The sequence below is a fragment of the Rattus rattus genome, chromosome 7, assembly GCF_011064425.1.
Source record: "Rattus rattus isolate New Zealand chromosome 7, Rrattus_CSIRO_v1, whole genome shotgun sequence".
NCBI lineage: Eukaryota > Metazoa > Chordata > Mammalia > Rodentia > Muridae > Rattus > Rattus rattus.
The window spans coordinates 101,793,546-101,806,475 of record NC_046160.1 but is presented as its reverse complement, the minus strand read 5'-3'; the positions used below and the strand labels follow the sequence as shown (position 1 = coordinate 101,806,475).

The following is a 12,930-nucleotide window of genomic DNA, read 5'->3' as shown; positions in this document are numbered from 1 at the left end:
CTGGCCAGAGAGAGGTCCTTGAGACACAGAGAAAAAAAGCCCTAGCCCTAGCAATTAGGCCTCTTTTTTCTTCTTACTTTCCTGCTGCTGTCAGCAGGAGTTTATTACCAGAAACCAGCGGCATTTAGCTACAGAGTAGTAAGAAACCAGTGATTATTTAGCACTAAATAGTAAGAGAGAATTACAAGGCCAGAGATCATCAGTCTTTGACCTTTATCTGATACTGTGTCCTGCGTCCTGTTCATTCTAAAGGCCAGAGCAGGTCTCCAGCAGTTACTGTTTAAGTAATATTTATACCAATAAAGACAAAGGAGGTGTAAACTGAGGTAAAAAACCTGCTAGCTCAAAAAGGTAACTTTATTTTCTTAACTATATACCAAGCCTGTTCCTACAGCTAAACTGCTAGACGTTTAGAAATCTCTGTGTCGGGCTGGAGAGATGGCTTAGTGGTTAAGAGCACTCAGTCCTCTTCCAGAGGCCCTGAGTTCAATTCCCGGCAACTTCATGGTGGTTCACAACCATCTATAATGGGATCTGATGCCCTTTTCTGGTGTCTCTGAAGACAGCTACAGTGTACTCATATACATAAAATAAATAAATCTTAAAAAAATAAATCTCTGTGTCTACTCTACATGAGCTAGTCTACCTTTCTCTTGAGCTCCTGCAAACCCATGGGGGCTCCTTAGCTCTCTTTCCTAGAATGCTGTTTACCTGTGTTCTGCCAGCTCCTTCTCTGTTACTCCTATAAGCCCAAAGAGAAAATCCTTATCTCCTACCTGGACCTCTTCCAAGGTTCTTCCAAGTCAAAATAGGAGCTATATCAAAGGTCCAATTGCTTATCAAACAAGTGTCTAACTCCTCCTTTATACCCTGGGCAGGCTGAACCATGCTGCTGTCATGGTAGGGAGCTAACTTTGCCCCTGAGTCATAGAGAAAAGACCACAGGACCTTGCCCAAGTGTCTTGCCTTGAAATAGCCAGGAATGTTCCATTCTTTATCACTCTTAACGACAGAGGCTTTTAGAGGCACACCCAAACTACATCTCTTCAGGACACACCTAACTGTACCTGACAAATGTATTATCTATCTAAGCTTGTATATTTTGCTAACAATTGAGTTTTCTACGTATAACAACCAGATATCCTGTAACAAAGTTCTTTAACAGAGTTCAGATTTACCAAGGCTCCCTTTACATTGTGTGCACACCACACTTGCCCTATCTTGAACTCAGGGGGATGCTTTCCTTTTTCTTTTCTTGTGAGAATCTTGACTTCAAATTAGTTTCTGCACGCGGAGCTAGTCAAAGGGTCTAGCAGATCAGCAGTGTTCAGCTCATGTCCTGAAAACCTCTATCTTTCCACAACTGTCTAGAATGCCTACCTATTAGAATCAAGCTTCCACAGAGCTCTGGAGGCGTCTGGGCTCTTTAGGAGGTTCCATACCTTTACTCCAGCCTATGTAGATGTCACATGGTCTTAATTTTTATGGCCTAATTGTACATGTGAAGGCCAAGTTATTAAAGCATGTTCTTTTTCAAAAATGTCTTCATTATGATCTATCCTGTGTTTTCCCATATAATATTTAGATCAGCTTGTCAAAGGGCCAGGTAAAAATACAGCTGGAAATCTGATTACAATTACAGTGAAATCAAAGACTCAACGGGAATAGCTTCAGATGTTTAAAAAGATGGATGACTCGTAAATCTTTCCAAAGTTCATCTTATAAATCAACATTCGGTCATCAGAGGTCAATACATCAGGATCACAGCTAACTCAGATCTCTCCTCATATTCTTACTATTTAACAACTAACAATAAATGTCTTCTTTGCCGACTTATTTAATCATTAGAATTCTAATTAGAATCTAATGCCTACTTAAATCTACAGATCCACAACTACAGCCTCCACTAAATATGAATTCATAACTTGACTCCTAAAAACGTTCCGAGTGAGATTCTGTGCCAGTATCTTAGGCAGACAAGGAAGGGAAGATAGGGAAGGAAAGACTTCCCTATGGCTCAGGGACCACCGCCTAAGGAACAGAGAACTACAAGTCCCGGCAGGCCTCGCGGCACCGGCTTCTGAAGGCGCTCTGGTGGCGAAGGCACTGTTTCCTGGAGTTTGGGTTCCGGGCTGCGGCGGGGCAGCTTTCCTACCCCTCGGGTAAGTAGCAGCGGCACACAGAGCCCGGACCGATCCTCCTGCCCGATCGCGCGGCATATGGAGCGCGGTGGATCCGGTGCAGATGTGCTGCGCGCGGTCCGAGGTCAGGCTCTGCAGCCCAGGCGAAGCTGGGAGGAAACTCGAGTCTGTGACCCTGTCACCTTAGCAGGCGCAACCACGTGGTTCAGGTGACTCTCAGTGCCCCGCCCCCTCCGCTGTGACTCTTCGCTCGGTGCCCTAGCGGTCGTTAGTGTGGACTGGCCACTTGGGTGGCCCAACCTTGCGTGCCCCGGAGTAGGCAGAGGTGGAGAGGGTCTACGAGTGGCTCGGCCAGAAGCCTTCATACATCGGTGGCCTTGTGGGCTCCCACGCAGAGGTAGCTGGGGCGGTGAGAGTGGAGTGGTGACGAGCTGGGGGCTCCCCAGAAATCAGGTCACCTAGGCTTGCAACACAGGCAGTCTGCTTTTAATCCCCAGTACCTTGGAGATTTCTGGTGCTTCCAGCTGATGTGCGGAGAGAAGCCTGTAGAAGAAGCTTAGTACAGCTGTCCCAGACTTCATTGACATTTACTTGCCAGGAAAGTGGGGAGCTTAGCGCTTAGTAGGCGCTCAAGACATAGTTACTGAGTTGTTAGGAATCCGATTTTGTCCCGTTACAATTTTTTCTTTAAGCGTCTTCTTAGTCAGTATGGTTCACAGGGTGTGTGGTGTGCAGCAGAAATTACGTGGAGCGCTTGTTACTATACAGAGTTCAATCCACTTCCCCTTTAAACATCTGATTTTCGTGTGATATTTGAACTGTGGAGTCGGCATGTCCAACATGAATCCAGGAGATGCGATGTTGCTACCCTGGAGACTATAATTTTGAATGCTATTTTATAAGGAAAAAAAAGTCCATAGATTTGTCACACCTGGTTATGGTTGTGGGTTTTTGTTTTTTTTATTTATTTATTTATTTATTTATTTATTTATTTATTTATTTATTTATTTATTTATTTATTTATTGTCCCTGTGGCTAGCTTCGCTGTTGTAGTTGTAGCACCCACGGGAACTGCCATACACAATGCAACCCAACCCTCATTCATGTAGTTTTGCCACCTGGGTCCTTTTTATCCTGGGTTGTACCCTAATTTATTTTACTGTGATATTTGGCTGATACTCAGCAGGCCTTATGGTGTGATATTTTACTTCTGGTGGGAGAATTTGCATTTTATTTCTTTCCAAACATACCATCTCCCTCCCCCCTTGTTTTTGTCAGAGAAGGGTCTGGTAAAGGAGAAGAATGCTTGGTATGGCCATCCATCCCTGTCTTGTCTCCCAATAGGACGCACCACTGGGTTACCTACGACTCAATGCCCATGACAAAGAACCACTGGCCACTCCAGCAAATTCCTTGTTCAAATGCCCGTGTCAAGCGCTGTTGGCAGCCCAGACATACCTGGACTCTGGCATTTGCTCCGTTGGTTCCTTTGGGCAATCTCTTCTACAGCCTTGTCTGAAGAGGGAAGCTCCAGTGGTGTGCACTGGAGAATCCAGTCGTGCAAGTTACCTGAGCTATTTATTTAAGCACTTTCTGGAGGCTCGCTCATGTCTCTTACCTGCTAGCCCTCTGCTCTTGGCTTCGCGTTGATAGTCCTCCTTTCCTAAGATGAGCTGGGTGGAAGAAGGTTTCTCTTGTGCTGGGTGAGATTTATTTTCCTTATCTGCAGAGGAACCTTGGCATTGGTCTGGGATTCCTTAGTTTAATTAGTATTGATCCGAGCAATTTCTGGCCATGACATGAAGTGTAGTTAAAACTCACTCTTGCATTGAATGTTAGCTCTCTGTAGGAGGGGGAAGACGGGGAAGCTCCTGGGGCTGTGTTCCTGGGTATAGACTCATCATGCTTGTTCTCTCTAAGAGTATATTTGGTCTTTTCTGGCTTGGAAAGTATTCCAGGAAAAAAAAAAAAAGGTGCTATTTGCTCAATAATCAGGAAACGGAAGGTAGCCAGGGTCACTTTGGGGGATAAATAGGGTTTTCTTCCTAAATGACTTCCCTCAGCAGTGTGCTCTTGTTGGCTGAGGTGGGGTGGAGGTGGGAATGAGTGGGGATATAATTTCAGAGCTGCGTTCTCAGGATGTGGCCTGGGAGGGGGCAGTTGGTAGATGGTGGTTGGAAAGGCCGGTTACAGTAAGTGCTTGCATGTTTAGTTCTATCCTTGAGATGGTCATTTAAAAGAGGCTTTATTTATTTTTATTTCATGTGCATTGATAAGACACAAGTGTTTTATCTGCGTGTATGTCTGTGTGAGGGCGTCTGATCTCTTGAAACTGGAGTTACAGATATTGGCGAGCGGCCATGTGTGTGCTCTTACCCGCTGAGCGAGCTCTCCAGCCCCCCAAGATGGACATTTTAAATTGACCATCAACTTCCACCTGTCCAGCTTCCCGAAGCATGGTTTCATGAGGAACTAGGGTGTCTCCTCTGGCCCGGAGACAAAAGAGTTCATTCTCATTGATTGGATGATTAAACCGCTATGCTACTGCTACAGGCTCAAATGTGTTATTTCTAGTGAGGAGTTTGCCTGATCTTTGACATGCTATCGATTTCCAGAGCTCCAAACACGGCCTTCCACAGACTTGGCTCTTTGGGGGCTCGGTTGCAGGTCAGAAATGATAGTTTCTGTCTGCAGCAGTTGAAGTATTTACCTCAAGCCACTAGTGAGGACCTTAGTGACATGAGGTCCATCCCTATCAAAGAGATGTCATTTAAAAAAGAGAGTAGAAGGGGCTGGAGAGATGGCGTATGAATGTGAGTTCAGACTTGTTGCTTATTCAGGGTTGTGGGTTGGGTTCTTAGAACCCACACTGGGTGGCTCACTGGGAGCTGGGTGGGAGAAGGTTTCTCTTGTGCTGGGTGAGATTTATTTTCCTTGTCTGCTGAGGAACCTTGCCATTGTTCTGGGATTCCTTAGTGTAACTCCAGTCCTAGGGGATCTGATATGCCCCTTCTGACCTCCATGGGCACCAGTGCATGTGCACATGGACACGTACACAGACACAGATATACAGACATAGACACACATGCACAGATACAAACACACACACACACACACATACACAAAGACACAGATAGATACACACAAAGACACATACACACGTACACACACATACACAGATGTATACAGACACAAGCACAGATACATACAGATACAGATACACAGACACAGACACAGACATACAGACACATATAAATGTATACACAGGCACACACACTTATAACAAAAACAGATATACACAGCCACACACACACACACACACACAAATAACACACAGACACACAGACACAGACATTCAGGCACTCCCCTTCCCCCACTATACCCAGATATAGACACACAGACACAAATAGAAGTACATACATACACACACACACACACACACACACACACACAGAGAGAGAGAGAGAGAGAGAGAGAGAGAGAGAGAGAGAGAGAGAGAGAGAGTGAGTCACACGTACACACAGGCTAAAATATATCTTGAAAAAAAAAAAAAAAAGAGTCACCCAGGGCTGAACACTCTACCTTCTCTGTGCCCCTCGTGCCTCAGTGTCCTCATTTATATCTGAGAGGATGACACTTGCCTCATCTTACTGCTCTGCGTGCATTAGTAACAAGATGAGTGTGCTCAGTGGTGGGATTAAAGGTGTGGGCCACCAGATCCCCACAGGTGTGGAGGGGACTAGTAAGGTTAGTTGTTGCTAATAATCTTATCTAGTGATGAGGTTTTAGGTTCTTGGTAGGCTCAGAGCTCCTGCAAAGTGTGTGGTTTTATGAGAGGTAACTCAGGGCAAAGTCGAGGCGAGTAAACAGAACATTGCAGGTGATTCATTAGCAGAAGCTTTAATAATAAAAAGGGCGTTTTCATTGACAGACATATTTCACGTGTGACAGGCCTTTTAAAATACCCCGAGGGAAGCAGCTCATTTGCATGTTGAAGACTCTCTGACACCTTATGGAAAGCTCCAACTCCAATCTATTTAGACACAGTTGGGCTCTCATATCATCGGTTTTATGTATTTCAATTCCCACCACTTTTATTACTGAGGACATGTGTTCGAAAGTGGGGTTGCCTCCCTGTTCCTTTGATATACCTGGAGCTAGAGTCAAGGGTAGAGGAGACTGCATGCAGTCCATTAGGAGCTGCTGTGGTGGACGGCCCAGCAGCAGGGTGGGGTTCAGAGGATCACAGGGCGTCAGGTGGTATGGGAGTCATGGGAGCAGAATGCTACTTGAGTTGGCAGCCCAGGGTGTATATTCATCTAGAGGAACTGTGCTGTTACTGGTTCTGCCAGGCCTCGTGGGGTATAGTTGATCCCTTTATTCCTTAATTGAGTTAGTAAATGTTTTCAGATGACGTGCGGTGTGTTATACCACAGTCTGGCATAGGATGTCCTGGGGGTGGGGTGGGGGTCACATTGGGCCAGGCCTATTGCTTTCTATGTCCTTTTGTTGTTTTGTGTTAGAATAGGATTGGCGATAGTTGCCTCAGAGGTGGGGTAGCGCCCACAGTTAAAGTAGTTACTCTCGGAGTGCACTGTGGAAAACTAGCAAGTTGGAGTAGAGTAGGTAGAAGGTAAGGAGGAAGGGCCAGAGGTCCTCTGGGAGCTCTGGAAGGCAGATCTGTTAAGACTCTTTGTGAATGAACTGAGATCATTGGGATAGCTGAGAGCACAGAAGTTCATAGTTGGACTTAATTTCCACATAAAGACTCAACTAAGGGAGGATAAGGGTTGTAGTAAGTTGGGAACCAGCCTTGTCTACATAGTAAGATCCAGGCCAGCTAGGGATACATAGACTCTGTCTCAATTTAGTCATCCAATCACCCAACCAACAGAAAAGCCTACTAGGGAAGGAGAATTACTTTAATAGCTGGGTCATTGTGTTTACCTCAGATTTGGTTTTGCGGTCTTAGAGGAATGACTGTATCTTATGGTTTCTGTTGCTGTAAAGAGACACCATGACCACGGCAACTCCCATAAAGGCAAACATTTAGTTGGTGCTGGCTTACAGTTCAGAGGTTTGGTTCATTTTCATCATGAAGGGAACATGGCAGCCTGGAGACAGACTCGGTGCTTGGAGAGGTAGCTGAGAGCTCTTCATCCAGATTGGGAGGTAGCAGGAAGAGAGAGACACTGGGCCTAGCTTGAGCATTGAAATCCAGAGCCCACCTCCAAGGACACACTTCCTCCAACAAGGCCACACCTCCAAGGTCTCTCTCAAGTGACACTACTTCCTAATGATCACACATTCAAATATGTGAGCCTACGGGACCATTCATATTCAAATCACCACAGGCCGTATCGTAATAGCCCTTTCTCTCATTGTTATATTGTTTGATATAAGCAAAAGGAGAAGGGATTTATTGTGCTCATGGTTTCACATCAGAGTCTTTTGTCCTCTGCTCTTGGACAGAGCATCAAGACCGTAGGAGCATGTGGTAGAGGCCGTTCCTCTCTTGGTGAGAGATTGGCCAGGACCAGTCTAACCTTCAAAGCCTTACTTTTTTCCCAACTAGACCCCATCTCTTTACTTTTCTAGAACCTTCCGAAATATTGCCAGCAGCTGAGGCCCAGGTGTTTGACACATGAGTCTTCAGGGAATTATTTCTTATTAAAATGATAGGAGTGGTCATAAAATCTACCTCTGACATGGTAGGCATCCAAGAGAACTGGAAATGGATGTCCATCATTAAGCTCTGCTTTTGGTTAAGCTCTAACAATCTAGCCTCCATCCGCCTCTTCCACTAGCAGCGTTTATCGCCGAATAAGTGAACAGTACAGTGCAGTGAATGCCCGTGATATTCTTACCTCTGTGTGCACTCGGAATGTAGGTAAAGAAGAAAGTTTGCTCACTTGAGCTTTTGAGTAAACTCACCCACTAGCTTTTCTTTAAAAAAAAAAAAAAACAAAAGATTTATTTTATTTTTATATATGTGAGTACACTGTAGCTGTCTTCAGACACACCAGAAGAGGGCATCAGATCTCATTACAGATGGTTGTGAGCCCCCAGGTGGTTGCTGGGAATTGAACTCAGGACCTCTGGAAGAGCTTAACCTCTTAACCTCTGAGCCATCACTCCAGCCCCAGTTGCCCGTGATCTTATTCACAGATGGAATCTTACAGCTGAGTTGGTGGTTCAGTGGGCCATAGGGTGGGATCTAGCAACCTGCTCTTTGAAATGGCACAAAGGCCGATTTTTGTTCAGGTGGTTCTTCTGACAAATGCTGGGCCAGGAAAACAGGGCTGCTCTGGTGATTTGAATGAGAGGGCCTCCCTACCCCCATGTAGGCTTATCAGTTTGAATGTTTGGTTTCCAATTGGTAGATTGTTTAGGAAGGATTAAGAGGTGTGGCCTTGTTGGAGGAAGTGTGCCATTGAGGGTAAGCTTTGAGGTTATCCTCAAAAGCTTACTCCATGCCCAGTCTCCCCGTCTCTGCCTCCTGTCCTTGGGTCAGGATGTAAGCCTGAGCTACTGTTCTAGTGCCATGCTGGCTTTCCTACTGCCTTGGTCCCCACAGTGATGATCATGAACTCACCCTCTGAAACTGTAGGCAAGCCTCCAATTAAATGCTTCATCTGTAGGTTGCCTTGGTCATGGTGTCTCAGTGTTAGAACAGTAACTAAGGAAGCAGCAAAAGGAAAGATAAGAGGACTCAATGGAAAGTCTCAGTGAGTCCATGAAACATTGAGGAAGGAGAGAACATGGGCTAGAGAGATGACTTTGCAGGTAAGAGTGCTTGCTGCTCCCTTAGAGGACTGGACTTGGTCTTGCCTCTCATAACTACCTGTTACTCTGGCTCCAGGGCCTATGATATCTGTCTTCCATAGGCACATGTATAGACTCATACATATATGTATAAAGAAAGTAAAATAAATCTTGAAAAAAAGAAGAAGAGAGGTAGGAAAAGCAGGAAGTGTTTGAAGATGGTAAATTTTAATACAGATACATAAGCTATATTGAATGTAAACTTAGAAAGCCAACTTGGCTTTTTAAAGAAACAGTATAAGGTCTGAGTTGAAAGTAAGAGGATGGAAAAGGAGGTGCTTTGTGTGTCTTTAAAAACCCGCATCTGTATTATGAAGCACGAGTCAAAATAGACTGCAGAGCAAAGGAAGGCAAGGCGGTTGGCAGCAGCGGCTTCCATGCAGAGAGGAGACCAAATGACAGAACAGGGTCAGAGTAGGAACGTGCCAACCTGCGTCTTGCTGCTGTCTCTGGAGGCTTTGCACTGACAGGAGGCTTGGTGGTGTTCCTTTCTGTCCAGGGACAACTGCCCCTGGGACAGAGCCTCGTGAATACCCAGTACTCAGGGATTGTTGAGGGGGTAGACTGTTGGATTCAGTGTCCTCAAAGACAATCTGTGGAGCCCCCTGGTGGGCTGAGCAGGTATGAGTAAGGAGAGCAGGCTCTGCCCAGTGATATGAGTTGGTATCCAATAGGTCTTCCAGATCCATATGTGGACAAAACAGCACCAGTCCACCACAGGGAGGGTGGTCTAAACTGTCCGAGTGGTAAACATTTTGATTGTCAGCTAGATATGGAGGAACTCCTGGTTGCTTTTGCTCAGCTCCCATTTTGTCAGAGGCTTGTCTACTTCCGACCTGTGTGTCGAGGCTAATGGTGCCTGTGGCTGTGTGCTGGTGTAATACTAGTTACAAGGGCCAGCAGTGAGCACCCTTTCCTATCTAAAAGCACCCTTCATCTGGATCCTGTACCCCTCGATTCTCTGCTTACTACCACTTTCTGGCAGCTCTGAGAGTGGTCATGTATCTCTTTGCTTCTCTGCCACCCCGCCCTAGAGCTCCACATTGACAAGACCTGTAGGCTGTCCACCTTCTCCGCCATATCTAGAACAGCACCTGGTGCTGTTGAAGGAAGGATGTTGGGAGTTGATCTGTACCAGGTGCCACGCTAAGCACTTTATGTAATTATTTTACTTTATCTAATTTTAAGGTGGGCATTATCTTGTTTTATAAATAAAGAAACTGAGGTCCCGCGAGATTAGGAAAATGACATAAGGTCATACGGTCTGTGAGTGGCAGAGCTGGGGTTTGATTCTGGAGTGACTGGATTCTGAGACTCTTCATTGCTAACCTTTCTTAACCTTCCTTTCTTGCACAGGGTCTGGGGACATGGCCAGAAAGGCTCTCAAGCTTGCTTCGTGGACCAGCATGGCTCTTGCTACCTCCGGGGTCTACGTCTACAGTAACAGCTACTTGGACCCTAATGACTTTGGCGCTGTCAGGGTGGGCAGAGCTGTTGCTACGGTGGGTTTTTTTTTCCTTTGGGGGTACCTGTGGGTGTTCCTAGGTATGGTGGGCGTGCTGACATATACGGAGACTCAGGCGTGTCGGCTCTGTCTATAGTGCGCATCCTCACAGACTTTCACTCCTGTACACGCAGCTCCTGTCACTCTGCGGTTGAACACAGGATTGTGTGAGATCTCTGTTCTGAAGCCGTTATATTGAGTCCTACTGTAGCAATGATTCAGGGCAGCCTCCTTGGAAAATGCCAAGGACAGAAGACCCTGTGGAAAGAGGACTTTCGCAGTTCAGTTCCGCCTGCTGTCTCTCAGCTTCCTGTCTGCTGTGATGTGAAATCTTTGGGAGGCCTGCCTTACCACAGGTTCCCACCACCCCGATGTTCTTGCAAGCATGCAGGGCCAAGCGAACTCTGACCGAACACTCTGAAATCATGACTCAGAAGGAATCCCTTTTAGACAGAAACTTCTGTCAGCAAACTTGATCTCTCTCCGAAGAACTAATCTGAGGAGTCGTGGATCTGGCATTTATTTATATGTGCATTGTCTGGGGCTGGGAGAATGCTATCCTATCTCCAAGCGGAGAATCTGATTTGAATATTTGACTTTAGATGTTTTCTCTGGTAGCTCAATAGCAGTACCATCTGGTGTTATCATGTCTTTTTAGAAAGAACTTTAGATTTATGTGTTTTGTTTTGTGTCTATGAATGTTTTGTCTGCATGTCTGCATGCATGTATATATGTATGCATGTGTACCATGTGTATGCCTGCTGCCTTTGGAAGTCAGGAAAGGATGTCAGGTACACTGGATTGGAGTTACAGACGGTCAGGAGCCAGATGCTGGGCATGGAACCAGGCTCTCTGCAAGTGCAGTGAGAACACTTAGCCACCGACCATCTTTAGCACTGATCCCTTTCTTTTCTTCTTTTTTTAAAGATTTATTTATTTTTTTTATGTATATGAATACGCTGTAGCTGTCTTCACACACATCAGAAGAGGGCATCGAAACCTATTACAGGTGGTTGTGAGCTGCCTTGTGGTTGCTGGGAATTGAATTCAGGATCTCTGGAAGAGCAGTCAGTGCTCTTAACCACTGAGACATCTCTCCAGCCCCACACTGATCCCCTTCCTCCTCCTCTTCCTCCTCTCTCCTTCTCCTCCTTCTCCTCTTCCTCCTCCTCTTCCCTTTCCTCCCCTCCCCCTTCCCCTCCTCTTCCTCCCTCCTCCTCCCCTTCCTCCCCCTCCTCCTTCTTCTTCTTCCTTCTCTTTCTCCTCATCCTCTTCTCCTTCTCCTCCTTCCCCCCTCCTCCCCTCCCCTCCCCCTCCCCCCTCCTCCTTCTCCTCCTTCTCCCTCTCCTCCTCCTCCTTCTTCTTCCTTCTCTTTCTCCTCATCCTCTTCTCCTTCTTCTCCTTCTCCTCCTTCTCCTCCTCTTCTCCTTCTCCTCCTTCTCCTCCTCTTCTCCTTCTTCCTCTTCTTCCTCATCTTCCCCCTCCTCTTCCTCCTCCTCCTCTTCTTATTGTTTTTTGAGACAGGGTTTCTCTGTGTAGCCCTGGCTGTTCTAGAAGTCTCTCTATAGACCAGGTCAACCCCTAACTCACAGAGATCCACTTGCCTCTGCCTCTCAAGTGCTGGGACTAAAGATGTGGGCCACCATTGCCCAGCTCACCATGGCTTCCTAGTTCTTCTGGTAGCTCCTCTCCCAGATGTGGTTCTGTGTTCTCTGTTAACAGCTGTATGTGTCACTCCTTCTCTCCTTTGTTGCTGCTGGTGAGCATAGATGAAAGTTACTGTTGTCCCCCCATGCCCCATGGGAATATGTATCAGGATGCAGCTTGTTTAGTTTATTTCCTGAGAATTTAGTGTCATGCATTGTTCCCAGAGAGAGGCCAGACACACGGTACCTGTCCTCAAGGGTAACCTGAGTTAAAGAGTCAAATAAACAAAAGGGCTTTGTAAAGCAGGCTGTGGGATGAAACCATCTCTAACTGTTTGCCAAGTGCCTTTTGGGTCTTGATGTTTTCTTTTATGTGTTGAGGGGTAAAGACAGACTGTTTCATTTAGACCCAGCTTTGAAGGAGCTTCTGGGCATGGAGTGCACCCATGCTTTCAAAAATCATCTAAAGCCAGGCACACATCAGGACTGCTGCCCTGGTTGGATGCAGGAGTGAACACTGGGGTCTGGGAGGCAAGAGGAGTATCCTAAGGAAGCAGGAGTCGAGTGGAACCTTAAGGTTAAATAGCCAGAAGAAAGGCAGGAAAGCGTCCATGGGCGCTTTTATAAATCGGTCACTAAGCTGTGTGTTCTTTTCTCCTCTTACTTGAGCACAGTTTAAAGGAAACGGGTTGGGTCAGGCAAGTTGTCATTCCCAGTAGCCGCCCAGAAGAGGGAGACAGAGAAGAGAAAGACAAACCCATGCTGTTTGAGTTAAGCTGGTTCAGAGTCAGGACACAGCAGACAAGCAGCCACA

General features: G+C 46.2%; 1 protein-coding gene across 3 annotated transcripts in view; it reads left to right on the top strand.

The window, feature by feature from the left end:
* The first annotated feature begins 2,079 nt into the window (after positions 1-2,079).
* Adck1 (aarF domain containing kinase 1) overlaps positions 2,080-12,930 on the top strand; it is a 99,613-nt gene continuing 88,762 nt past the window's right edge. The window contains exons 1-2 of one of the 3 annotated variants that reach the window (XM_032908224.1): positions 2,080-2,162; positions 10,323-10,468. In XM_032908224.1, the coding sequence (XP_032764115.1) occupies positions 10,334-10,468 (135 nt within the window). In that variant the 5' untranslated portion in view covers positions 2,080-2,162; positions 10,323-10,333. Of the gene's footprint in view, positions 2,351-2,474; positions 2,539-10,322; positions 10,469-12,930 lie in introns of those variants that run through there. The other 2 variants (XM_032908221.1, XM_032908222.1) reach the window with 2 other exon arrangements.